The sequence below is a fragment of the Electrophorus electricus genome, chromosome 21 (genome assembly GCF_041902795.1).
Source record: "Electrophorus electricus isolate QZ-2024a chromosome 21, ASM4190279v1, whole genome shotgun sequence".
Taxonomy (NCBI): Eukaryota; Metazoa; Chordata; class Actinopteri; order Gymnotiformes; family Gymnotidae; genus Electrophorus; species Electrophorus electricus.
This window is the reverse complement of record NC_137517.1, coordinates 1,435,001-1,460,000: the sequence shown is the minus strand read 5'-3', so window position 1 is coordinate 1,460,000 and position 25,000 is coordinate 1,435,001. Positions and strand designations below refer to the sequence as shown.

Here is a 25,000-nt window from a genome sequence, read left to right as displayed (position 1 = left end):
CCCCCACACACACACCCCATCACACACCCACACAATAACACACAAACCCTTACACACCATCACACACACACACACAAACACACCCTCACACACACACACACAAACACACACACACACCCTTACACACCATCACACACACACACCCTTACACACCATAACACACCCCCCACACACACACTCACACCATAACACATATACTCACAGCCCCACACACACACTCACACTCCCTGTACCTGTAGCAGGGCCTGTAGTTGGCTCTTGTCTGTCTGGAGCAGGTCATTCTCTGCTCTGGTGCTGAGGAGCAGATGGTCCCTTTCGTGCAGCTCCACCTGGAGGCCCTCCTGGTCCTCCTCTCGAGCCTGCCGCGTGATCTCCAGAGCTCTCTCCAGATCAGAGGCCCTCTGACGCAGCTCCGCGCTGAGGTCTACACGCAAACACACACAGTCATGCAAGCACAGCAACACACATAACAGTGAACAGAAATTACTGAAGAGACATTTGTGCTTTATGTGTTATGCGACCGATCGAAGTGGACAAACAAACACCATTAGTGCAAAAACAACACATTTTAGTGTTCAGTAAGAACTAAAGGTGATTATAATGCTGTGATGTGATAATGATAATAATCATAATCATAATCAAACACATCTTCCAAAAAGTGGAAGTGTTTGATTACGATCACACACACACACACACACACACACACACACACACCCACACACACACACAAACACACCCTTACACATCAACACACACGCACACGCACACACACCCACACACACACACACACACACACACTCACACTCACACGCACACACACCCACACGCACACGCACCCACACCCACACGCACCCACACCCACACGCACACACACCCACACGCACACACACCCACACGCACACACACCCACACGCACACACACACACACCCTTACACATCAACACACACACGCACACGCACACGCACACGCACACACCCTTACACACACACGCACACGCACACGCACACACAGACACACACACACACAGTAAGCTTACCCTCCAGCTGCTGGTTGTGTTTGAGCAGGTCAGCCATTTTGTCCTCGGAGCAGGTTCTCTGTGCTGCAGCGTCTCTCTTCACCACGGCGACCTCGTACTCCAGCGTCTGTCTGTGAGCCTCTCCCCTCTCCAGCAGGGCGCGCAAGCGAGCAAGCTGTGCCTCATAGGCAGACACCTGCACAGCCCGCAGCAGAACCTCAGCATCAGTGCACGGCCACGCCCACAACCACGCCCACAGCCCCACCGTGACCACGCCCACGTATGACAGTTACAGTTTACATGTGGGCTGGAAACACAGCAGTACAGTATCAGTAATGAAGGGTCTGTTTATTGTGTCACAGCAATGCTTTAAACAGGACGGGAGCCGGAGGATAACACTCATCTACCCCTCATCTACCCCATATCTACCCGTTATCTACCCCATATCTACCCCTCATCTACCCCATATCTACCCCTCTCCTACCCCATATCTACCCCTCACCCACCCCTCAACCACACCTCTCCTACCCCACATCCACCCCTCATCCACCCCTCTCCTACCCCATATCTACCCCTCACCCACCCCTCTCCTACCCCATATCTACCCCTCACCCACCCCGCTCCTACCTCTCATCTACACCATATCTACCCCTCACCCACCCCCTCCTACCTCTCATCTACCCCATATTTACCCCTCACCCACCCCCCTCCTACCCCTCATCTACACCATATCTACCCCTCACCCACCCCGCTCCTACCTCTCATCTACCCCTCATCTACCCCTCTCCTACCCCTCATCTACCCCATATCTACCCCATATCTACCCCATATCTACCCCTCATCTACCCCTCATCTACCCCTCATCTACCCCATATCTACCCCTCACCCACCCCATAGCTACCCCTCATCTACCCCATAGCTACCCCTCACCCACCCCTCATCCACCCCATATCTACCCTTCATCTACCCCTCACCCACCCCTCTCATACCCCTTACCCACACCTCTCCTACCGCATATCCACCCCTCACCCACCCCTCTCCTACACCATATCTACCCCTCACCCACACCTCTCCTACCCCATATCTACCCCATATCCACCCCTCTCCTACACCATATCTACCCCTCACCCACCCCCTCCTACCTCTCATCTATCCCATATCCACTCCTTATCTACCCCTTATCTACCCCTCACCCACACCCCTCCTACACCATATCTAGCCCTCACCCACCCCCCTCCTACACCATATCTAGCCCTCACCCACCCCCCTCCTACCCCTCATCTACCCCATATCCACCCCTCACCCACACCTCTCCTACACCATATCTACCCCTCACCCACCCTGCTCCTACCTCTCATCTACACCATATCTACCCCTCACCCACCCCCTCCTACCTCTCATCTACCCCATATCCACCCCTCTCCTACCCCAAACACCAGACTACCTCCTGGTTGTACTTGGCGCTTTGTTCCAGCTCGTCTCTCTCCAGCTGGTTAATCCTCCATCTCAGCTCCTCCTCTTTCTCGCTGCCACGCCCCTCTCTGTGTGGCTGACCAATCACCTCTCTCAGCCTGCACAAGCAAAGCGGCTCAGACGGAATAAAAAGGCTTTTAATCCAGAAACGGCAGATGGCCGCCCCTAACGGCGGGTTCTCTGACGTACCTGCCGACTTCCTCCGGAGAGCTGCGGGCGCACCGGGCTCCGCGTGCTCCGGTGGGCATGACGTCACGGCGCTGTGACCGCGTCCCGGTAACGTGAACCGTGAACCGGGGAGGCAGCGCGAGTGGGCCAGACTCTGCCCGCTTTACAGAGAAGACACGTGGAGGCGAAGGACTCGCTTTAGCTAGCAGCCGTGAGGCACGGAGTTTACCGGTGGCGGTTCAAGACGTTTGCGGAGACACAAAACCTCCTGAAGCAACAGTGCAGGTGTGCAGCTCCTTCACAGCGCTGGGAGCGCTACACTAAACCGTATCCAGTAGCAACCGACAGCAGCATTAGCTCAGCTAACAAAGACGAGCTGCACACTCCTGCAGACACAATATCTGCACCGTTCAGACTCTGTGCGCTTTCTCCAAAGTGCGGCATAGCGCTGCAAAACACCCACAAGCGTCGCGACTGACCTTAAGTTTCAAGTCCGTTTGAATCTGACGCCATTTTCCGCTGGTAAACACTCGGAAGACGTCATTTCCTCCGACAGAAGGCGACTGAAGGCTGCGAGCGCCACCTGGTGGCCTGCGGTGGGGTTCGCACGTTTGCCTCTCAGCTCGGAGTCTCCATGTTCTCTGTGTCTGTATGTCCAGTGGTGGTTGGTGCTCTGTCCTGGTCTTACTCTCCTCCGCTTCCTGATGTCGCTTCTCACCAGGCGCGATATTTGTGAAGCGTCCTTGAGTTTGAGAAAGGTGCTATATAACTGCAACTAATGAGAACTCCAGGATCTAGCACAACCTGAATTTGAGAGCTAATTCATTTTATTACTAGAACACAACTTGAGGTTCTGTTAGAATCAAAAGCAATTACAACTTGGAATTTATAGTCATTTTATTCCAGGCATGATGTCTTAATGGATAACACTTTTTTCACAAAAACAATATTCACAAACAATGGTCTGGCTTTTCTAGTTTTGCATGGATGTGTGTTTTTGCTGTGTCCATGTGTGTGGTATATTTGTATACTGTAAATACTTAACAGAACATGCAGTGTTTGTGTGATTAACTGTCTCCTGAAGCATCGTGATTTTGTGTCTCCGTGTAAAAACACTGATGCTGAGCACCCTACAAACTCTACTTGGGGGGGGGACGGACATGAATACATTTTACTTTTTGTTGTGCTATGCGTGTGTGGATTAATTCCTTGAGGTCTTGTGAGTAAATTTGAACCATGAGTATCCAGTTTCTACACTCCCACAAGAACCAACCAACAAGACACAGTCTAAACAACCAACATGTTAAGATTAGACAAGACACAGGGTCAAAGGTCAGTGTGTTAACAGTGATACTTGTTCTTCTTCTTATTGTAACTTTAATTACATGTCTCAGTGCTTTATTGCTCTAGATAAAGGAACACTGCTGGCAGTGGAAGCCTAGCAGACAGGACTGTGGGCCACCAATAAGAAGGTTGTGGGTTTGAATTCTATGAGTAAATGACAAGCCCTGACTGTCATCCCAGCAGCTACACATGCATCAGCCCTTTTGAGCCAAAGCCATCTCGTGGCTTTCTCTGCGGCTTCAGTTGCAGATTCTATGGCCCTCTTCTTAGCCATTCCTGAGATACCCAGTCGACTGAGAGTTCTGCTGAGGGAGCGACCTGCAAAGCCTCTACAGCCCACTTCTATGGGCTCGTAGCTTGTCCTCTACGGCCCGCTTCTATGGGCTCGTAGCTCGTCCTCTACGGCCCGCTTCTATGGGCTCGTAGCTCGTCCTCTACGGCCCGCTTCTATGGGCTCGTAGCTCGTCCTCTACGGCCCGCTTCTATGGGCTCGTAGCTCGTCCTCTACGGCCCGCTTCTATGGGCTCGTAGCTCGTCCTCTAAGGCCCGCTTCTATGGGCTCGTAGCTCGTCCTCTACGGCCCGCTTCTATGGGCTCGTAGCTCGTCCTCTACGGCCCGCTTCTATGGGCTCGTAGCTCGTCCTCCAGCCTCTGCCTCTGCACATCTCCAACAGTACCGGGTACTTGGCAAGCTTCCTCTCGTTACCTCCATGTGCTCTTCCCAGGACACTGTAAGGTCCAGCATGATCAGTTGTTTCGAAGCAGCAGAGGTGATGATCATGTCTGGATGGGGTGATGTTTTGGCTATGTGCTGAGGGAACTTTAGCTGCCTTCCCAGATCAACCTGGGGTTGCCAGTCGGAGGCTGTGTGGAGGAGGCCCGTTGTTCTGGGACATGCCTGAGGTTTAACTCCCTCTTTGATAAAGGTGATTACCTTCTTTTGGGCGTGATGGTGTTTACTGGTGCTGATGGCTGAGGCTATGCTCTCAGCAACTGCCTTAAGCACCTGGTCATGGCGCCACTGATAGCAACTGTACGCAAGTGCCTTTGGGCAGCTGCTGAGGAGATTTTCCAAAGAGCCTCTTCTGGAGCAAAGGAGGCAGGTAGATGTCTCGTTCTTTCCCCAAGTACAATGGAAACCCAGCAGGCTGTCAGGGGTTTTTGCTGCAGTGTTCTGTGTACTTTGCCCATTAACAGACTACACATTGATCAGTTTAACCCTGTACTGTTATAAACACTGTGTGTGTGTGTGTGTGTAGACCAGTTTAACCCTGTACTGTTATAAACACTGTGTGTGTAGATCAATTTAACCCTGTACTGTTATAAACACTGTGTGTGTGAGTGTAGATCAGTTTAACCCTGTACTGTTATAAACACTGTGTGTGTGAGTGTAGATCAGTGTAACCCTGTACTGTTATAAACATTGTGTGTGTGTGAGTGTAGATCAGTGTAACCCTGTACTGTTATAAACACTGTGTGTGTGTTTGTAGATCAGTTTATCCCTGTACTGTTATAAACACTGTGTGAGTGTGTAGACCAGTTTAACCCTGTACTGTTATAAACACTGTGTGTGTAGATCAGTTTAACCCTGTACTGTTATAAACACTGTGTGTGTGTGTGTGTGTGTAGACCAGTTTAACCCTGTACTGTTATAAACACTGTGTGTGTGTGTGTGTGTGTGTGTGTGTGAGTGTAGATCAGTGTAACCCTGCACTGTTATAAACACTGTGTGTGTGTTTGTAGATCAGTTTATCCCTGTACTGTTATAAACACTGTGTGAGTGTAGATCAGTTTAACCCTGTACTGTTATATCTATTATTTGATGAATTTAGAAGCAGCATGTGAATTATATTAAATATTTTGTAACAGACATTTTTCTCTTCAGTTCACACACACGATAGCTAAGAGGAAGTAATAACTGAACAGGACACATTTCCTCCCCAGTGTGACGTGTGCTGTGTAAAATGTCTCTAATATGTGCAGTGCTGTGACTCTTGGTGTTGAGGAGTCTGGCCAGCATGTCATGTGATGGAGGTTACTGTACCTGAGAGAGACCAGTGGAGGAACAGAATCACCCAAACACACTTCATCTCTGAAAGAGAACAAGGTGGAATATCAGTTTACACATGTTAAACCCACTGAATGGAACATGCTTACATTTAAACAGGATCAAAACTCTACAAGTGCATGAGTTTTGTGCTGAACACAAAGCCACCAGCAGGTGTCAGTGTTTGCTGTCTCCAGGTACAGAAACTACAGCAACAGTTTAAAGGGCCCACAGGGATCTGAGGTGCTTTAGCACACTGAGTCTGCCATTACGTGCTTTACACTATAGTTGCACAGGTTTTCAAAACAACATTCATTGCTTTCAATACTGGATATAGCCTGAAGAACTGAATCAGTATTCTGGATAAGTGAATCAAATTGCGTGTGATTTGTCTACTCAGATTCGCGTCACACGCAAAGTGGATCGAGCAGGAAAAAGGCAATAACCTCGCAAGCATGGTTACGCCAGAAACGAAAGACGCTGTTTCACGTCCATGGAAAAATGGGCTCAACGAGTCAAGTGTGGGGATATTTTGCCTACATAACTGATGAAGACAGGCAGCTAACAGATAAGACAAAGCCAGTATGCAAAAGGTGTCTCTCCACTGCAAACAGACAACATCAGCAACTTGGCTCACGTGTTTCTGTTTCCATAGGAAACAGGCTATCAAACACGTAGCCTACATATCTGTTACAGCTCCTGTGGACTGATTTTAAGTGGTAAAATATTGGTGTTTAAAATCAAGCGCTGGGTGTACAGTTTAAAGTCAAATTATGAATGTTATTCTTCTGCTTTAATTTCTTACTAAGACCGCAGCTTCATCTGGTTAGGCTGGTTACATCTGTGCTAGACAAACACACCAAATATATAAAGACTCCCAAGAACCCAAAGACTAAACAGAGCTATAGCAGAGTAATAATGTTTGGTTTGGAGAACAATAGTGGAACCTGGACAAGCTTTTATGAAAAAATAAACATGGTTATGAAGAAAATGTATAAAGGTGAGCCCACCTGAGACTGTTAGACATTCTCCATACAACGCCTCGCTTGTAACACTGAGCTCAGAATAAAGACGGGACCGGCTCTTCTCTTCAATTAAGTCCAGAGTCTGCATCTTTATTTCTGTTTAGTGTGTACTGAGTAAACAGTCTTGAATTTAGGAAGATCTACGAACAACATTAATCGGTGGCCCGTACATGGAACAATTGGATCGATTGGTAACGGACCCACGCCGTGGGCAGGACAAAGCACCAGCTGCCGGACGAGCCAAAGCTCCACTGTTCTGTGACCGAGGGCAGAGTCCACACGCGCACTACCAAAGGTAAGCAGAACCCCTGTTAAAACATCCTGCACAGGTGGGATTCAGACCTCGTCCTCAGAGCCGTGTAGTCGGGTTTTGGGTCTTAAGGGTGCAGACTAGGAACTGAAGGAGTAAGAACTGCCTGTTCAAATAGAAAATAACAAAAAAGGAGTGAAAGTTAGAAAATCAACCAGTAAAAGTGAAAATGGTTTCACACAAATGTACTATAAAAGGAAATAGTGATAAAGAGAGAGAGAGAATGAGGAGAATGAAGAGAGAGAGAGAGATAAAGCGAGAGAGAGAGAATGAAGAGAGAGAAAGAGAAAGAGAGAGAGAGAGAGAGAGAAAGCAAGAGAAAGAGAATGAAGAGAGAGAGAGAGAGAGAGAGAGAGAGAGAGAGAGAGAGAGAAAGCAAGAGAAAGAGAATGAAGAGAGAGAGAGAGAGAGAGAGAGAGAGAGAGAGGGATAGAGAGAGAGGGATAAAGCGCTCCAGAGACATAAAAGTGCTGAAGAGATGAATGTGAAGTGGTGTTTGTTCCAGTCGTTTTGTCTAAATGTGGCCACAATGAGTGAAGTGTAGAATAAAGGAGCTTGTGAGTAAAATGGCGTTGAGGGATAAGTGATGCATGTTTTGTTTAAGAACTGTCTGCTGTAACACGGCCACAACCAGGTTAGTGTGTCCCAGTGCCACACGTACCCTTCAGTAACTTTGTACGGTTACCATTAAGATAATAACGGCAAGCTTGTAGAGGGGAGTTACTAAAATAACGAAGGAAGTGACTGGGTATGAGAGATCCGCCTAAACGTGATCATATCCGACTGTAAAAGTGCAGACATAAAAGTACAAACGTTTCAGAGATAAAGACAAACAAAGCAAATGATAGAGATACGATGTACGTAAAAGAGCCAGAATGAATTTCAAACCTTGCCGGTGACAGTTACGGCCAGAGGGTGCGTACATACTAAAGCAGTAGCGAAGGGAGAAGGGTGGAGTTAAATATTACAGGATAAGAAACTCAACCAGAGTGAGTGGCGATTGATAGAATATTGTAATGGTGAACATTTAATATGCTCAAACAAACCCTGGCTAAGTGTGTTAATAGATGGTGGAGATTCATGAGGTGACTTAGGTTTGAGGGAAGAGACCTGCGGTTAAAGTACTCGCATGGACAGCGATTTGTTGTGCGAGACACAGGGAGTCCAGACTCATTTTTGGCTGGTGAAAATATATAGAAATTCAGCAGGTGTGGAGTGTTAATAAATCTTAAATTGTATCAACTAACCGAGTGGCATAATTTGGAGGAGGCAGAGGCTGTTTCCTCATCTTAAGTTAAGGGAGAGGATCAGGAGGGCATGAAAACAGGATGTGATGTCTGCGGTGCTGAATTTGTTGCCGTCCAGCCCAGTGCCGTTCGAACTGCTGCCGACTCCCGCTGATGGGAGACGGTGGATTGGGAACGGGGGCTGATGACCTCCTTGGTGGTTGGCAGAGTTAATTCACTGAGCCCTGAGTATTGGACACAGGCATCTGTAAATGAGGCAGAAACAGTGAAAAAGGTCATTGCTGTGGTTAATTGGAATGAAGAGGCTTTGCTAGTCCCTGTGAGCCAGCAGAGAGAAGTAGCTCCAGTACTTACAGAGTTGGGCTGGAATAAAGAGCTGCTTAGAGGATGAGCGATTAATGACACATGCGTGATTTATCGGCTGATGCAATGCCATTGTGTTGATGTGAGCAATATTAATTGAAATTGATACATGGCTGCTTATAGGGCGAGTTGTTGGACATTTGTGTTTACAAAAGAAAAGAATATTGTAGACACGGAAAAGAGCAACTGACTGGTGGCTGCCTGTCTGGAGATTAGCGATGACGCGTGAGGATGAATTGATAGAGACATTGAAAGCTGATTCTAATCAAGAGGCAGTTGTGTTGCACCACTTCAGGTCTGGATGGAGGTGGAAGGTGGAGTCGAGAATTCAGCATTTGTTTACCTGCCCCAATACTGGTGAAGTGGTGAAAGAAGATCACTACAAGTATGAGGTGGTACTGAATTAGCGAGAGGTGACAGATGGCTCGTTACCATGACGAGTGTGGTGTGGTGCAGGTTTATCATAATACAGAGAAGCTATGGGGTAGAGAGAAAGCAGAAGCTTCTGGATGGTCTCATGTGGATCATGATGTGCTAAGAAAGAGATTTTTGTTATGCTGGGAAAAAAGAAGCATTATACAATATTTTGAAGTTGAATTGGGAACTAGAAGCTGTTATGCAATGTACACAATGCTTACAAGATAATTAATGACCATGAACGCCAACTGTGTAGCATCCATCATAGAATGTACCATGCATACACTTGCCCACCACCCACAAGATCCTGTTAGACATTTACACAAAGTGGACCCCCTGCATAACCGCAGCAGAGGATACAGATGAATGAATGAACGAACGAATGAATGAATGAATGTTGTAATTACACAAAACAACAAGTGTAAGGTGCAGTGATTGTAAGTAGAAAATTGTTTGTTTTTACCAGGAAATCCAGTAGGCAGTCTGCTGATGCACAGAGGAGTGAGAGAGAGCCCTTAGTGAGAAGAAGAGCCCACACACACACACACACACACACACACACACACACACACACATACTAACACACACACACACACACACACAGTTGTTGTAATAGGGAAATAGATTTGATCAGCATACATTTTTCAAAACAGACTATAGCATGAGTGATGGGGACCAGGTTAAGCGGACATCACACCCCTAGACATGATGCTACCAGAAGGGACAAACAAGGAACTAATGATCCTTATGAAAAGATCGCAGAAAACGACTGAAGAAAAGGAAACGCATTGGCCTGTGAGACGATCCTTTGATGAAGAAACCTGCCAAATGGTTATGGGACTTATAGAGCAGGTGAAGAATACAAAGAAAACTCAAGAGATCAAACAACAATGGGAACTGGTAATATTACGAGCATTTGAAAAACACGCAAGACAAGTTAAAGAAAAATAACTGGAATACAAAAAGAAAAATGAAGCAGAGATGTGCTGTGAGCAACCTCAAACAGTAAAAGAGAAACCACCACCCTCCGTCCCAAACCAGAAGAAAACAGCAAGAACATACCCAGTATTAGCAACAAGAGAATGGGTGGAAGCAGAAGTGAAAATGAGGGGTACCACGAGAATAAAATCACCTGATGAAAGCCAGACACCCAACAGAAGATCTGAGGACACCAGGCTATCCATCTAGGAGTGGGACATCTCAATTAACCCCACCCCTACTAAGCCCAGTGGAACCCCTTCATTCAACAAATAACAGGGGAACTCCATTCCTAGAGGGAACTCACATAAGTCCAGAAGCAGAATTTCATTCTAGAGGTCTACTTACAACCCCAAGAGCTGTGACCAGATCCCATGAAGCTGGATTTCATCCAAACACTCCATACAGGAAGGACAAATGGAGACACGAACTACAGTCGAGTACTAACCGAGAGAGCAGCCCTCTGAGATGAAGGACAGAAGGGGAAGCAAGAATAGAAGAACAATAGCAGAAGAACAAGCAAGACAAAGACAAGACGACGTACGACGGGAAATGAGAAGAATGGAAGAAAAACTAGAAAGGAAACAGGATGTTCTGCAGAAAGGATCAGAAGGTGCAGAGGGAACAAGATGACGTGTGTAGTCAGCAAGACAGAGACAAAGTGCAACAAGAGCTCAAAGCATCTGGAGAAGAAATGGCTCAGCAGTTGGCTGAGGTTGGCAAGAAAGGATGGGAAGGACCTGGAAGATGTACGGAGGCACAACCACAGAATGATTCAGAAACCATCCAGGTGGACCAAAGTGACAGTGAGGAGGAAGAAGACAGCGAACACTAAGAAGATCCAAGCGTCTACAGAATCAGCCAGATGTTCGGAGCTCAACATTCCCCACACAGCAGCGTGCTCTCGTAGGGCAGGAGGTGGGCGTGGCAAACTGAGGCTTGGAGTGGCTATCTGGGAGAACTGGCATGGCTACTTCACACCAGAGACGCTGCGAATGGCAGGAGGGACGCAGTCATTTGAATACGCCCAGAGTAGCAGGCACTGTGCTACACACCCTCACTGAAGTGAGATGTATTGTGTGTGAATGCATGCGGATGTGTTTACGCATATGTGGGGGTGTGTGCGTGTGTGTGTGGTCCTTGCTGCATGGTTGAAGCCAGAGGTAAAACACACACATCTCCTGTAGCCTCCATGTGTGTCCTAAGTGTGTCCTAAGAACGTGTGTGTGTGTGTGTGTGTGTGTGTGTGTCTGTCTGTCTGTGTCTCACCTGCAGTCTGACCGTGTTTTCGTGTTTCCTCTTCATGTCGTTGATGTGCCAGGCGACCCTCTGCATGGTGTCGATGGCCTCCTGAACCACCGTGTGCCTCTCGGATTCTTTCTCCAGGTGAGTGGCGAGCTCCTGGCCGGTGACACCAAACAGCTGAGCAGAGATCAGCACAGCGCATACACACACACACACACACACACACACACACACACGCGCGCACACACACACTCACGCACACACGCACACATGTACACACACACTACACACATACTACACACACACACACTACACACACACTCATATAGACACCCACACCCACACACTCATATACACACCCACACCCACATATACACACCCACACCCACACACTCACATACACACACACACACACACATACACACAAACACACTCACACACACACACACACACACACACACACACAAACACACACACAAACACACTCACACACACACACACACACACACACACACACACACACACACAAAGCTGTAGACTTTGCAAGTCTCCAGATGGAATATAACACCCATTCAAACTGTTAGACTTGGAGAATGTGCGTCTTTGTGTGTGTGTGTGTGTGTGTGTGCGTGTGTGTGTGTGTGTGTGTGTGTGTGCGCACATGTGTGTGTTTACGCTGTTCTTACCTTGGATAATTAGTGCAGTACTGTGTATAAATATGAAATTCTTCACTCTGTAAAACAGTGTAGGGACAGCTCATCAGTATACACATTACACACTCAACACACACACTGCACGCATGCGCACAGGGCAGCGTACAGTCGGGAGTGTGTGTGTGTGTGTTCCTGCACAGATGCGGTGTGTTTACGCCAACTCTCACTGGAAACCCCTCGTCCTGTAAGTCAGTGTGTCTCGGTTCACTCAGACCAACAGCATCAAACACTGGTGGTAAAGTACAGGGCTGTTGGATCGTTTGTCACTCTCTCAAACGTGCGCAGGATGCTACAGATACATCTGCTATGTATACATCCAGGGGTAACGCACGTTTCCACACGACAAATTCTAAATTGAAGAGCAGCAACCACTCCTGCCTCTACAGGCCTGGAACCACATGTCATCTTAAAACACAACCAGATGTGTGCGTGTGTGTGTGTGTGGGATGACAGTATTCCACATCTGACATCATTCCCAGAATAAAAAGCGTCATCAGATCCAAGACCATTGCCAGATCCGATAACATTCCCAAATGTGTTATTTCCCATATCCAACAGCATTCCCAGTACCAACAGAATTCACAGATCTGACATTCCAGCGAAATGTGTGTGTGTGTGTGCACGCGCGAGTGTGTGTTTGAGTGAGTGTGAGTGAGTGAGTGTGTGTTTGAGTGAGTGTGAGTGAGTGTGTGAGTTTCAAGTTTCAAGTTTGGTTTATTTGTCACATACATAGTCATACACAGTATAACTCAGTGAAATGGTGGAGAGTGCTCTGTCCAAACTGAGGAAAAGAAAACAGGGGTGCATAGAGAAATATAGATATTATATATATGTACAAAAATATATTAACAATGTATGTACAATATGTATATTATGTTTATATACACAATGTACAATGTATATGGTTGTGTATATATATGTACAGAATATACAGAATGTACAGATCCATTTTGTAAACGACATACTTACAGTTTATGTTACATGGTGGTAATAGAATATCTTATATATATACAGTTATGTTACATGGTGGTGGTGGTCCCCACAGTTTATCAGTTTCCCTGATTCAGGGCCCGAATGGCCTGTGGGAAGAAGCTCCTCTTCAGCCTCTCTGTCTTGGTCTTCAGGGAGCGAAAGCGCCTCCCTGACCTCAACAGAGAGAAGAGCCTATTGTTGGGATGGGTGGGGTCCTTCACAATCCTCCTGGCCTTGGTCTGGCACCACTTGTAGTAGATGGTCTGCAGGTCAGGAAGTTCCGTGTGAGTGATGCGCTCTGCTGAACGCACTACCCTTTGGAGTGCTTGTCTGTCCTGCTTGGTGCTATTCCCAAACCAGACTGTGATGTTCCCCGTGAGGATGCTCTCGATAGTGCAGGTGTAGAAGTTCCGCAGTACCTTGGAGGGCAGTCTGAAGTCTCTTAGGCGTCTGAGGTGGTAAAGACGCTGACGAGCCTTCTTTGCCAGGGAGTTGGTATGGCGGGACCAGGACAGGTCCTGCGAGATGTGAACACCAAGGTACCTGCAACTATCTACTCTCTCCAGCGTGGTTCCACTGATCCTCACAGGTTGGTAGTGCCGCTCCTGCTTCTTGCTGCAATCCACGATCAGCTCCTTTGTCTTACTGACATTTAGGAGGAGATTATTTTCCTGGCACCAGTTTTCCAGGTGTTTAATCTCCTCCAGGTAGGTCCTCTCATTGTTTTCTGAGATCAGGCCCATGACAACGGTGTCGTCAGCAAACTTGACAATGAGGGTGGAGCTGGAAATGGCTGTGCAGCCGTAGGTGTACAGTGAGTATAGCAGGGGGCTTAGGACACAACCCTGAGGAGCTCCAGTGCTGAGGGTGAGGGTGAATGAGACACAGTTGCCCACCCGTACTGATTGTGGTCTGTCTGTTAGGAAGTTGGAGATCCAGTCGCACAGGGATGTATGCAGTCCTAGATCCTCCAACTTAGTAGTGAGTAGGGAGGGAATGATAGTGTTAAATGCTGAACTGTAGTCGACAAATAGCATTTTAACATAATTTCCCCTCCCTTCGTCCAGGTGAGTCAGTGTAGTGTGGAGCAGATGTGCAATTGCATCGTCAGTGGAGCGGTTGTGGCGATATGCAAACTGCAGTGGGTCCATGGAGGCTGGCAGTGAAGATGTGATGAAGTCTCTGACTAGCTTTTCAAAGCACTTCATCACGACTGATGTGAGGGCGACAGGGCGGTAGTCATTGAGGTCGGAGGGTCGAGGTTTCTTCGGGACGGGGACGATGGTGGAACGCTTGAAGCTGGATGGGACGATACCGAGCGTCAGGGAGAGATTGAAGATGTCGGTGAATACCGGGGCTAGCTGATCTGCGCAGGCTTTGAGGCTTTGAGTGTAAGTGAGTGTGTGGGTGAGTGTGTGTGTGAGTGTGTATGTGAGTGTGTGTGCCCACAGAGAGAAAAGGGGGGTATTGTATTAAGTGTATATTGTATTAAGTGTATATTGTATTAAGTGTATATGTATTAAGTGTATATTGTATTAAGTGTATATTGTATTAAGTGTATATTGTATTAAGTGTATATGTATTAAGCGTATATTGTATTAAGTGTATATTGTATTAAGCATATAGTGTATTAAGTGTATATGTATTAAGCGTATATTGTATTAAGCGTATAATGTATTAAGCGTATATTGTATTAAGTGTATATTGTATTAAGCATATAATGTATTAAGCGTATAATGTATTAAGCGTATATTGTATTAAGCGTATATTGTATTAAGCATATATTGTATTAAGCGTATAATGTATTAAGCGTATATTGTATTAAGTGTATATCGTATTAAGCATATAATGTATTAAGCATATATTGTATTAAGTGTATATGTATTAAGCGTATATGTATTAAGCGTATATGTATTAAGCGTATAATGTATTAAGCGTATAATGTATTAAGTGTATATTGTATTAAGCATATAGTGTATTAAGTGTATATGTATTAAGCATATATTGTATTAAGCGTATATTGTATTAAGCGTATATTGTATTAAGCGTATATTGTATTAAGTGTATATGTATTAAGCATCAGATTCACTGTCAGAACACACAAGCATGCACACACACACACACCTCAAACACCACACACACACACACACCTCAAACACCACACACACAAACACCTCAAACACCACACACACACACAGACACACACACACACAGACACACACACACAGACACACACACACAGACACACACACACAGACACACACACACACACAGCTCATCCAGTTCACCTACAGAAAGGGAAGGTGTAGGTTGAGAGAGGGAGAGTGAGTGGTGGACAGGGAACAGTAAGAGGGAGTGAAGGATGCTCTGGGCTCAGATTTCATCTGCTCTTCCTCTGCGTCAGACTGCAGATATGCACGCTTGACATTACATCATAGCCTCACACACACACACTTACTTCCTAAAGATAGTGTGTGTCTGGTGACTAATATCCATAATTTACTCTCACTTCTTGCCACACTGGCTTCACGTAGGTACTGTGCCAGTATACACATCACACCTGTACCGTGTGAAGACTGAGGACAGCGTACACATCACACCTGTAGTGTGTGAAGACTGAGGACAGCGTACACATCACACCTGTAGTGTGTGAAGACTGAGGACAGCGTGCACATCACACCTGTAGTGTGTGAAGACTGAGGACAGCATACACATCACACCTGTAGCGTGTGAAGACTGAGGACAGCGTACACATCACACCTGTACCGTGTGAAGACTGAGGACAGCGTACACATCACACCTGTAGTGTGTGAAGACTGAGGACAGCGTACACATCACACCTGTAGTGTGTGAAGACTGAGGACAGCGTGCACATCACACCTGTAGTGTGTGAAGACTGAGGACAGCGTACACATCACACCTGTAGCGTGTGAAGACTGAGGACAGCATACAGATCATACCTGTACCGTGTGAAGACTGAGGATGGCGTACAGATCACACCTGTACCCTGTGAAGACTGAGGACAGCGTACAGATCACACCTGTAGTGTGTGAAGACTGAGGACAGCATACACATCACACCTGTAGTGTGTGAAGACTGAGGACAGCATACAGATCACATCTGTACCGTGTGAAGACTGAGGACAGCATACATATCTGTATTATACATCACCCTCAGCCACATGGAGCTCCAGGAAGACCCTTAAATCACGGTGACCTTACTGCTGACCGCTATAACCTCCTGAGCTTAAATACACACATAGCTCATCTGACCCCACTCAGCAAGATCTAAATAAAAAACAACCACTACAAATAAAGAAACTGATCTGATCTACAAAACCCACAATACACATGTGAACAGCAAAGAAACTGCAGAAGCACAGCTAAAGTCCAAACCCCCAGATACGCAGCTCCAGACTCACCGGACGACTGTAGCTTAAAGCAGGTGCTTTCTCCACACTTACTGGAGGCAATGTGGATGATAAAAATAAAGACTTACCACCTTAATCAACAGAGACTGTTTTCATTTGACACTTTATTCAGTAATGTAGCGAACTTTGAGAATATACTAAAACATTAGCGTAGGCCTACGTTTGCTTAATTTTATGCAGTTTATCTCAGCCACAATTTTCTAAATAAATTGTTTTATAAATCATTTTTTATATAATATACTTCTACAAATAACATTAGCTAATGTTAGCTACTAGCGTTCATGTAAACATGATCAATATTTAATAAATAGCCAGATGATGCATCTCCAGATATCTTATTAAGACTGGCCTGCTCTAACTGAACCCGAGAATGCGATGAGGCTGTTTAAACACGAGACCCCTGACGACCTTTCACCTCTTCAGGTTCAGACCAGTAAAGCCTGGTTCCAATTTCCAGCCTGAACAGTACTGACTAACTGGGCCGTGATGTTGGACACTGAAGCTGTCAATCAGCTGGGGCCACGCCCATGAAGTTAAAGGCGATAGAGGAAAAAGGAAAGTTCACACACTCGTTTTAATGTTATTTCTAGGGTACAACAGATTATTGGAAGGTAGCTGGAATATATAACATTCTTTGCAGAAATATTTACATTTAAAAGTCAACTGTGCAGGGCCTTTACACATAACTGCTAAGCTTTTAAAATATTTGGAGCTTCATGAAGGGTTTGTGAAGGGCCTTTGTTTTGTGTGTACTCATAAGCTCATAAAAACAGTTACATGAAAGAACAGTTCCCAGCAGATGCAGTCAGTCTCTTCTGCCTGTCCACCACCCGATCCCTCCCTCCCTCTCACCTGAACGATGCTCTGCAGGTCTTGTACGTAGGTTTTCTCCGTTTCCAGGATCTCTTGAACCACTCTGTCCACGTAAGGGACTTTCCGCCCCTCCCCTGGATGACCGCCGTCCGCGTCCTCCTGATTCGTCGGCGCAGGCGTCCGTCTTCCCGTCTCTGCCTCCTCCAGCTGACGGGCGGGGACAAGCTCCAACCGGATGGCCCCGGAGTCTTGATCGCGCTCAGGGGTGGAAACCGCACGGCCCCCCAGCGAGCAGTGGCTGTCCCGGGAGGAGGCGGAGGAAGAGGTGGAGCCATAGCTGATTGGTCGGTCACTGCAGTGGGAGGAGTCCATGCTTTGCGAGGAGCAGTATGTAAGGGCGGAGTTTCTGATAAACCGAGCGGGTGGCCCTAAGACCGCCCCTTCAATAATGGGGAGCTCCGGCAGCGGGAGTAAGACATCAGTGGAGAATGGGTACTCTTCTGAGAGAGAGAGAGAGGGAGAGAGAGAGAGGGGGGAGGGAGGGAGAGGGAGAGAGAGAGGGAGAGAGAGAGAGAGAGAGAGCGCAAGAGAGAGAGAGAGAGAGAGAGAGAGAGAGAGAGAGAGAGAGGGGAGAGAACTAAAGTTAGTCCCACATATTTCTAGTTATTTAGTCTAAAGGTAATGACAAGGTGGTTTTCTGGATTGTCAACACTAACCTCACACTTACGTTCATGGTCTTTACCACCACGCAAACCATGAACATGTGTGGGGCCCCAGAGACCAGGGGGGCCCTAGTGGCCCCAGAGACCAGGGGACCCCTAGTGGCCCCAGAGACCAGGGGGCCTGGTGGCCACAAGCAGTTTGCTGATGATACTAATCAGGACTGTTGAGCACAACCATGAAACACTTGTGTCACAGCGGCACCCACAAAAGAAAGAAAATGAAAAAAGAAACCAGGAGGGTTCATTCTGACTCCAGTAAGAAGGTCAGAAGTGTACAGAATGAGTAAATATTTCAGTTTGGAAAAAAATCTAATTGTCTTTGATTAGGGCCCCAGAAATGCCAAATCTGCCCCTGCTGTAGCTGATATCTCATAGTTCAGTCACTCATGGAATAGGTTCTTCTGAAAGGAAAAGAAGCCATTAGGCTCCTTTTAGTGTTTAGTTAGAGGTGCAGGTACCGGCTGTTCTGGGGTCAGTTGAGCTCCGGTTGCATCTTTGCTAATTTGGTACCCACAATACACACAGTACCCAACAGTGGGTACCCACTGTAGGCTACACTCCATAACATGAGCCATAACATAACAGTGTAGACTACACACCAGAATATCATCAGATTGTCACTGTTTCTATGTTTAATATTTAGTATGTGGGTAAAACCATATGACACCACTCGGGTCTAGACCTCCACGTCCTCGTGGTTAGTTACAGCAGATGCCCCTCCGAGTGCTGTGTGAGAACAAAGGGCGCCACAGGAAGAATGGCAGCCCCAACGCACTGGGGAAAACCAAACTAAAACTTCCCAAACAAAACCAGAAAACAGGGAGGAACTTTAATGGCTAAGGGAAGCCTTCAGAGAGAGACAGACTCGAGAGGGGAAAACTGAAGAGGGGAGGGGACGTGTAAAAACACAGACACCCTCGCAGCACAGAAGTGAGGTGTAGCACAAGGGCTCACAGACCTCAATACCTGAAGTCACCATCTAGGAGCTTTGCTCAGAACTTTAGCAGAGACCCAGCACTGAGTGACTGGCTCACTGGGCTTATATAAGGTCTAGCCCAGCTGTTGGGCATCAAGCCTGATTAGTAGCATGGTTGACTCAAGGCCTCCCTCTGGTGGATGATGATGGAGTTTAGCAGGTAATCATATTACAGACGTGCCAAAAACACATTATGAAACATGATCTTTTTAAACTAACTTCCACCTGAAGTCCACATTTCTCGTTAGACTACCAGATAACAGTAATAACCAGTACGCTACCACGACAGGCCTGGTGCTCTGCTATTATAACAGGCCTGGTTAAGAAGAATTGATCTGTTTATTCTAATGGTGGTTTCCACCCAGTAGATCTATAACGCTATAACACGCTAAAAGCGCACTGGCTCTTGACGCTCAGCTCCGTAAGCTAACAGACTCGGATGCGTTATTTCTCTACAGCGGTGTTTGTAAGCGGGGATGGTCTCCGCCCTCGCTGTGCGCTGCCGGTCCCGTTTCCGACACTGAAAGAACAGATTCGGCTCTCACCTGCGTCGCTTTGTGAAACTGCTTTTTCAGCCCTGCCACGGACATCGCCTCTGAGGTGTTGCTCTGGAAATGGAGCGGATAAAACGACCCGTCGTTGGCGCACAGCGATGTCGGTGAGACTCGCCAGCTGATGTCGTTGACTCGACGGGTGTCGTAGCATCTGCCGTGACGTCACGGTTCACGGACACGCCCTACACGGGAGCTGGTGCGCTGGTGTGAGCCACAGGACCAGCGGCACATCGCTGCTGTGGAGGTTACAGACTCAAATGGGCTCTCAGAACCGACAGTGTAGGCGAGGTAACGATTCTACCATCGTGACGGTGTCCCACAACGCTGAGTTCAGGACCTCGGACAGCGAAACGCTGTGACCTCACTGCACCGCACACGCATAACAGAAAAAACACAGCAACCTCACACAGCCCATGTTATATTATACTACACACAGCCCATACTATACTCCACCACACAACCCATGTTATACTACAAAACCCATGCTACACTATACTATACTACACACAACCCATACTACACTATACTATACCACACACAGCCCATACTGCACAACACATAACCCATACTACACTATACTACACCACACACAGCCCATACTATACTATACTACACCACAGACAACCTATATTATACCACACACAATCTATACACTATACTACACCATACAGCCCATACTACATACTTTACCACACACAGCCCATACTATACTATACTGCACCACACACAATCCATACTACACTATAGTACACCACACACAGCCCATACTATACTATACTACACCACACACAACCTATTATACCACAGTCTATACTACACTATACTATACCACACACAGCCCATACTACACTATACAACACCACACACAGCCCATACTACACTATACAACACCACACACAACCTGTTATGCCACACACAGCCCATACTACACTATACTACACCACAAACAACTATACTATACTACACACAACCCATACTATACTACACACAATGCAAACTCTAATACACTATACTACACACAACCCATAAAATACACAACCCCTACTACAGTATACCACACTACACATAACCCATAATATACACACCCATACTACACTATATACAACCGATAATACACACAATCTTTTCTGCACTATAGTACACTACACATAACCCATAATATACACACCCATACTACACTATATACAACCGATAATACACACAATCTTTTCTACACTATAGTACACTACACATTACCCATAATATACACAACCCATATTACTCTATACACTACACACAAACCATAATATACACAATCCATTCTTCGCTATATTACACTACACACAACCCATAATATACATAACTCATACTACATTACATGTAAACCTTATTAAACTATACTACATTACACAGTGTATACAACCCATAATGTACACAACCCATACCACTCTATACCACACCACACCACACACACCCTGTACTATACACAACCAGCACAGCGGTTCGGTGGGTAGCACATTTCCCTCTCAGCTCTGGGTGGAGTTTCCATCTTCTGTCTGTGTGGGTTGATTGGTTGACTACACACAACCCATCTTAGAAGCAAAATGAAAATGTATTTTTGGTGGCAATCTAACATTTTAATTACTAGTATGCTCCTTGTGCTGATTGTACATCTCTTATTTTAGCATACAGAGCCGTTCCTGGTTTAGGTCCAGTTCACCTCTGTGGCCTGGTGAAGTCTTACACTCCTGCTCTCTGTACCCTGTTAGTTCTCTCTCTCTCTACAGAAGCCTCCTGCCAGACTTAATCCAGGTGTGTGAGAGCGTTTCCCTGCAGAACACCTGGTCTCTGGAATGTTCTACCTGACCCCGTTCAAAACACTCCTGCTGAGGATGGATCTTTAGTGGTGGTATGGTAGTGCTTTGTGTTTAAGAAAAGTACTTTATAAATTGAAATTAGTGTTCTTATTTTTATTAACAACTACGTGTATTGTTTCTGTGTGTATGTATCACAAATGAGACAAGTGAGAAAAAATAAACTTTATTGGATTTAAAATTGTTATATGGCAGGATTATACATTTGTTGTTAGTAAGTATATGAGCATATCATTGCCAGTACACATTTCACATGATATAGGACTGGTATATATACATATACATGTACATGATAAAGGACTGGTATATGTACATATACAATACATGATAAAGGACTGGTATATGTACATATACAGTACATGATATAGGACTGGTATATGTACATATACAATACATGATAAAGGACTGGTATATGTACATATACAATACATGATAAAGGACTGCTATATGTACATATACAGTACATGATATAGGACTGGTATATGTACATATACAATACATGATATAGGACTGGTATATGTACATATACAATACATGATATAGGACTGGTATATGTACATATACAGTACATGATAAAGGACTGGTATATGTACATATACAGTACATGATAAAGGACTGGTATATGTACATATACAATACATGATATAGGACTGGTATATGTACATATACAGTACATGATAAAGGACTGGTATATGTACATATACAGTACATGATAAAGGACTGGTATATGTACATATACAGTACATGATAAAGGACTGGTATATGTACATATACAGTACATGATAAAGGACTGGTATATGTACATATACAGTACATGATAAAGGACTGGTATATGTACATATACAATACATGATAAAGGACTGGTATATGTACATATACATCTACATGATAAAGGACTGGTATATGTACATATACAGTACATGATAAAGGACTGCTATATGTACATATACAGTACATGATATAGGACTGGTATATGTACATATACAATACATGATAAAGGACTGGTATATGTACATATACAGTACATGATAAAGGACTGGTATATGTACATATACAGTACATGATAAAGGACTGGTATATATACATATACAGTACATGATAAAGGACTGGTATATGTACATATACAGTACATGATAAAGGACTGGTATATGTACATATACAGTACATGATATAGGACTGGTATATATACATATACAGTACATGATAAAGGACTGGTATATGTACATATACAGTACATGATAAAGGACTGGTATATGTACATATACAGTACATGATATAGGACTGGTATATGTACATATACAGTACATGATATAGGACTGGTATATGTACATATACAGTACATGATAAAGGACTGGTATATGTACATATACATGTACATGATAAAGGACTGGTATATGTACATATACAGTACATGATAAAGGACTGGTATATGTACATATACAGTACATGATAAAGGACTGGTATATGTACATATACATGTACATGATAAAGGACTGGTATATGTACATATACATGTACATGATAAAGGACTGGTATATGTACATATACAGTACATGATATAGGACTGGTATATGTACATATACAGTACATGATATAGGACTGGTATATGTACATATACAGTACATGATAAAGGACTGGTATATGTACATATACAGTACATGATAAAGTGGCAGAATCCTTTACTCAGTATGTACATGTAACAGAGTTCATCACATGTGGTGCTGACCAACACAGAACACTGCAGTCAGAGCGAATGTACACACACGCACGCACGCACGCACGCAGGTATTTACAGAAACACACAAAATAAATCATAGTGAAACAAGGGTGTGTAGAGGGTGTGGTTGGTGTGTGTTGTTAAGGGGGTGTGATTGGTGTGTGTGGTTAAGGGGAACAGGGTGTGTAGAGGGTGTGGTTGGTGTGTTTGGTTAAGGGGCTGTGGTTGATGTGTGTGATTAAGGGGAACAGGGTGTGTAGAGGGTGTGGTTGGTGTGTGTGGTTAAGGGGAACAGGGCGTGTAGAGGGTGTGGTTGGTGTCTGTGGTTAAGGGGAACAGGGCGTGTAGAGGGTGTGGTTGGTGTGTGTGGTTAAGGGGAACAGGGTGTGTAGAGGGTGTGGTTGGTGTGTGTGGTTAAAGGGAACAGGGTGTGTAGAGGATGTGGTTGGTGTGTGTGATTAAGGGGAACAGGGCATGTAGAGGGGTGTGGTTGGTGTGTGTGGTTAAGGGGAACAGGGCGTGTAGAGGGTGTGGTTGGTGTGTGTGGTTAAGGGGAACAGGGCGTGTAGAGGGGTGTGGTTGGTGTGTGTGGTTAAAGGGAACAGGGTGTGTAGAGGGGTGTGGTTGGTGTGTGTGGTTAAGGGGAACAGGGTGTGTAGAGGGTGTGGTTGGTGTGTGTGGTTAAAGGGAACAGGGTGTGTAGAGGATGTGGTTGGTGTGTGTGATTAAGGGGAACAGGGCATGTAGAGGGGTGTGGTTGGTGTGTGTGGTTAAGGGGAACAGGGCGTGTAGAGGGTGTGGTTGGTGTGTGTGGTTAAGGGGAACAGGGTGTGTAGAGGGTGTGGTTGGTGTCTGTGGTTAAGGGGAACAGGGCGTGTAGAGGGTGTGGTTGGTGTGTGTGGTTAAGGGGAACAGGGTGTGTAGAGGGTGTGGTTGGTGTGTGTGGTTAAGGGGAACAGGGTGTGTAGAGGGTGTGGTTGGTGTCTGTGGTTAAGGGGAACAGGGCGTGTAGAGGGTGTGGTTGGTGTGTGTGGTTAAGGGGAACAGGGTGTGTAGAGGGTGTGGTTGTTGTGGAGATCTTGTTCACTGGAGATCCAGCGCTGGGGAAGAATCTTGTCAGGTGTCTCCTGGATGTGGATGTGAAGGATCTTCATTCCTCTCTGTGAGAAACTCCAGGACACGTCAGACTGTTTCTGATTCTTTAAGACAGAACAGGACAACACGATCAGATATGAGACACAAAGTCAGCCACACAGTGTAAACACCATCTCTCTCTCTCTCTCTCTCTCACAGAAATATTAAATGCAAACGTTCTGAAGCACAACAATATGTACGCTGCCTCAGGCAGCTCACATTAACAGCTGTTTTTCTCTTGATAAGATACAATAAGATGGTCTGTCAGATTACTCAGAAAGTCAATAGCATTCAGGCAGCTCATAATATATAAAACACACATTACACACGTTACACAGAAATCTCAAATCTTCTTATGAGAATATACTCATTCACACGGTTCTTGAACCCAGAGTTTTGCTCGAGGGACTCCAACCCTACATAGTACACGGAATCATTACTACATTACAGCACACATCATATTCACTGTTTATTACATGTGAG

General features: G+C 45.7%; 1 protein-coding gene, 1 long non-coding RNA gene and 1 pseudogene across 3 annotated transcripts in view; 1 reads left to right on the top strand and 2 right to left on the bottom strand.

The window, feature by feature from the left end:
- LOC113568923 (coiled-coil domain-containing protein 171-like) overlaps window positions 1–18,001 on the bottom strand; it is a 39,586-nt pseudogene extending 21,585 nt beyond the window's left edge. The window contains exons 1-5 of the transcript XR_014119074.1: window positions 17,601–18,001; window positions 6,046–6,093; window positions 2,461–2,587; window positions 1,038–1,212; window positions 234–424 (exon numbers count right to left, since the gene is read on the bottom strand). The product of XR_014119074.1 is annotated as a coiled-coil domain-containing protein 171-like (transcript). The remainder of the gene's footprint in view (window positions 1–233; window positions 425–1,037; window positions 1,213–2,460; window positions 2,588–6,045; window positions 6,094–17,600) is intronic.
- A 5,413-nt stretch (window positions 18,002–23,414) lies between these two features.
- LOC145652780 (uncharacterized) lies at window positions 23,415–23,799 on the top strand. Its single transcript, XR_014119015.1, has 3 exons — window positions 23,415–23,504; window positions 23,646–23,690; window positions 23,734–23,799. It is a non-coding gene; the product is annotated as an uncharacterized LOC145652780 (long non-coding RNA).
- A 355-nt stretch (window positions 23,800–24,154) lies between these two features.
- The window catches only part of LOC113568616 (ribonuclease inhibitor-like), a 39,535-nt gene continuing 38,689 nt past the window's right edge, over window positions 24,155–25,000 (bottom strand). The window contains exon 16 of the mRNA XM_081704064.1: window positions 24,155–24,582. Coding sequence (XP_081560190.1) covers window positions 24,534–24,582 — 49 coding nt within the window. The 3' untranslated portion in view covers window positions 24,155–24,533. The remainder of the gene's footprint in view (window positions 24,583–25,000) is intronic.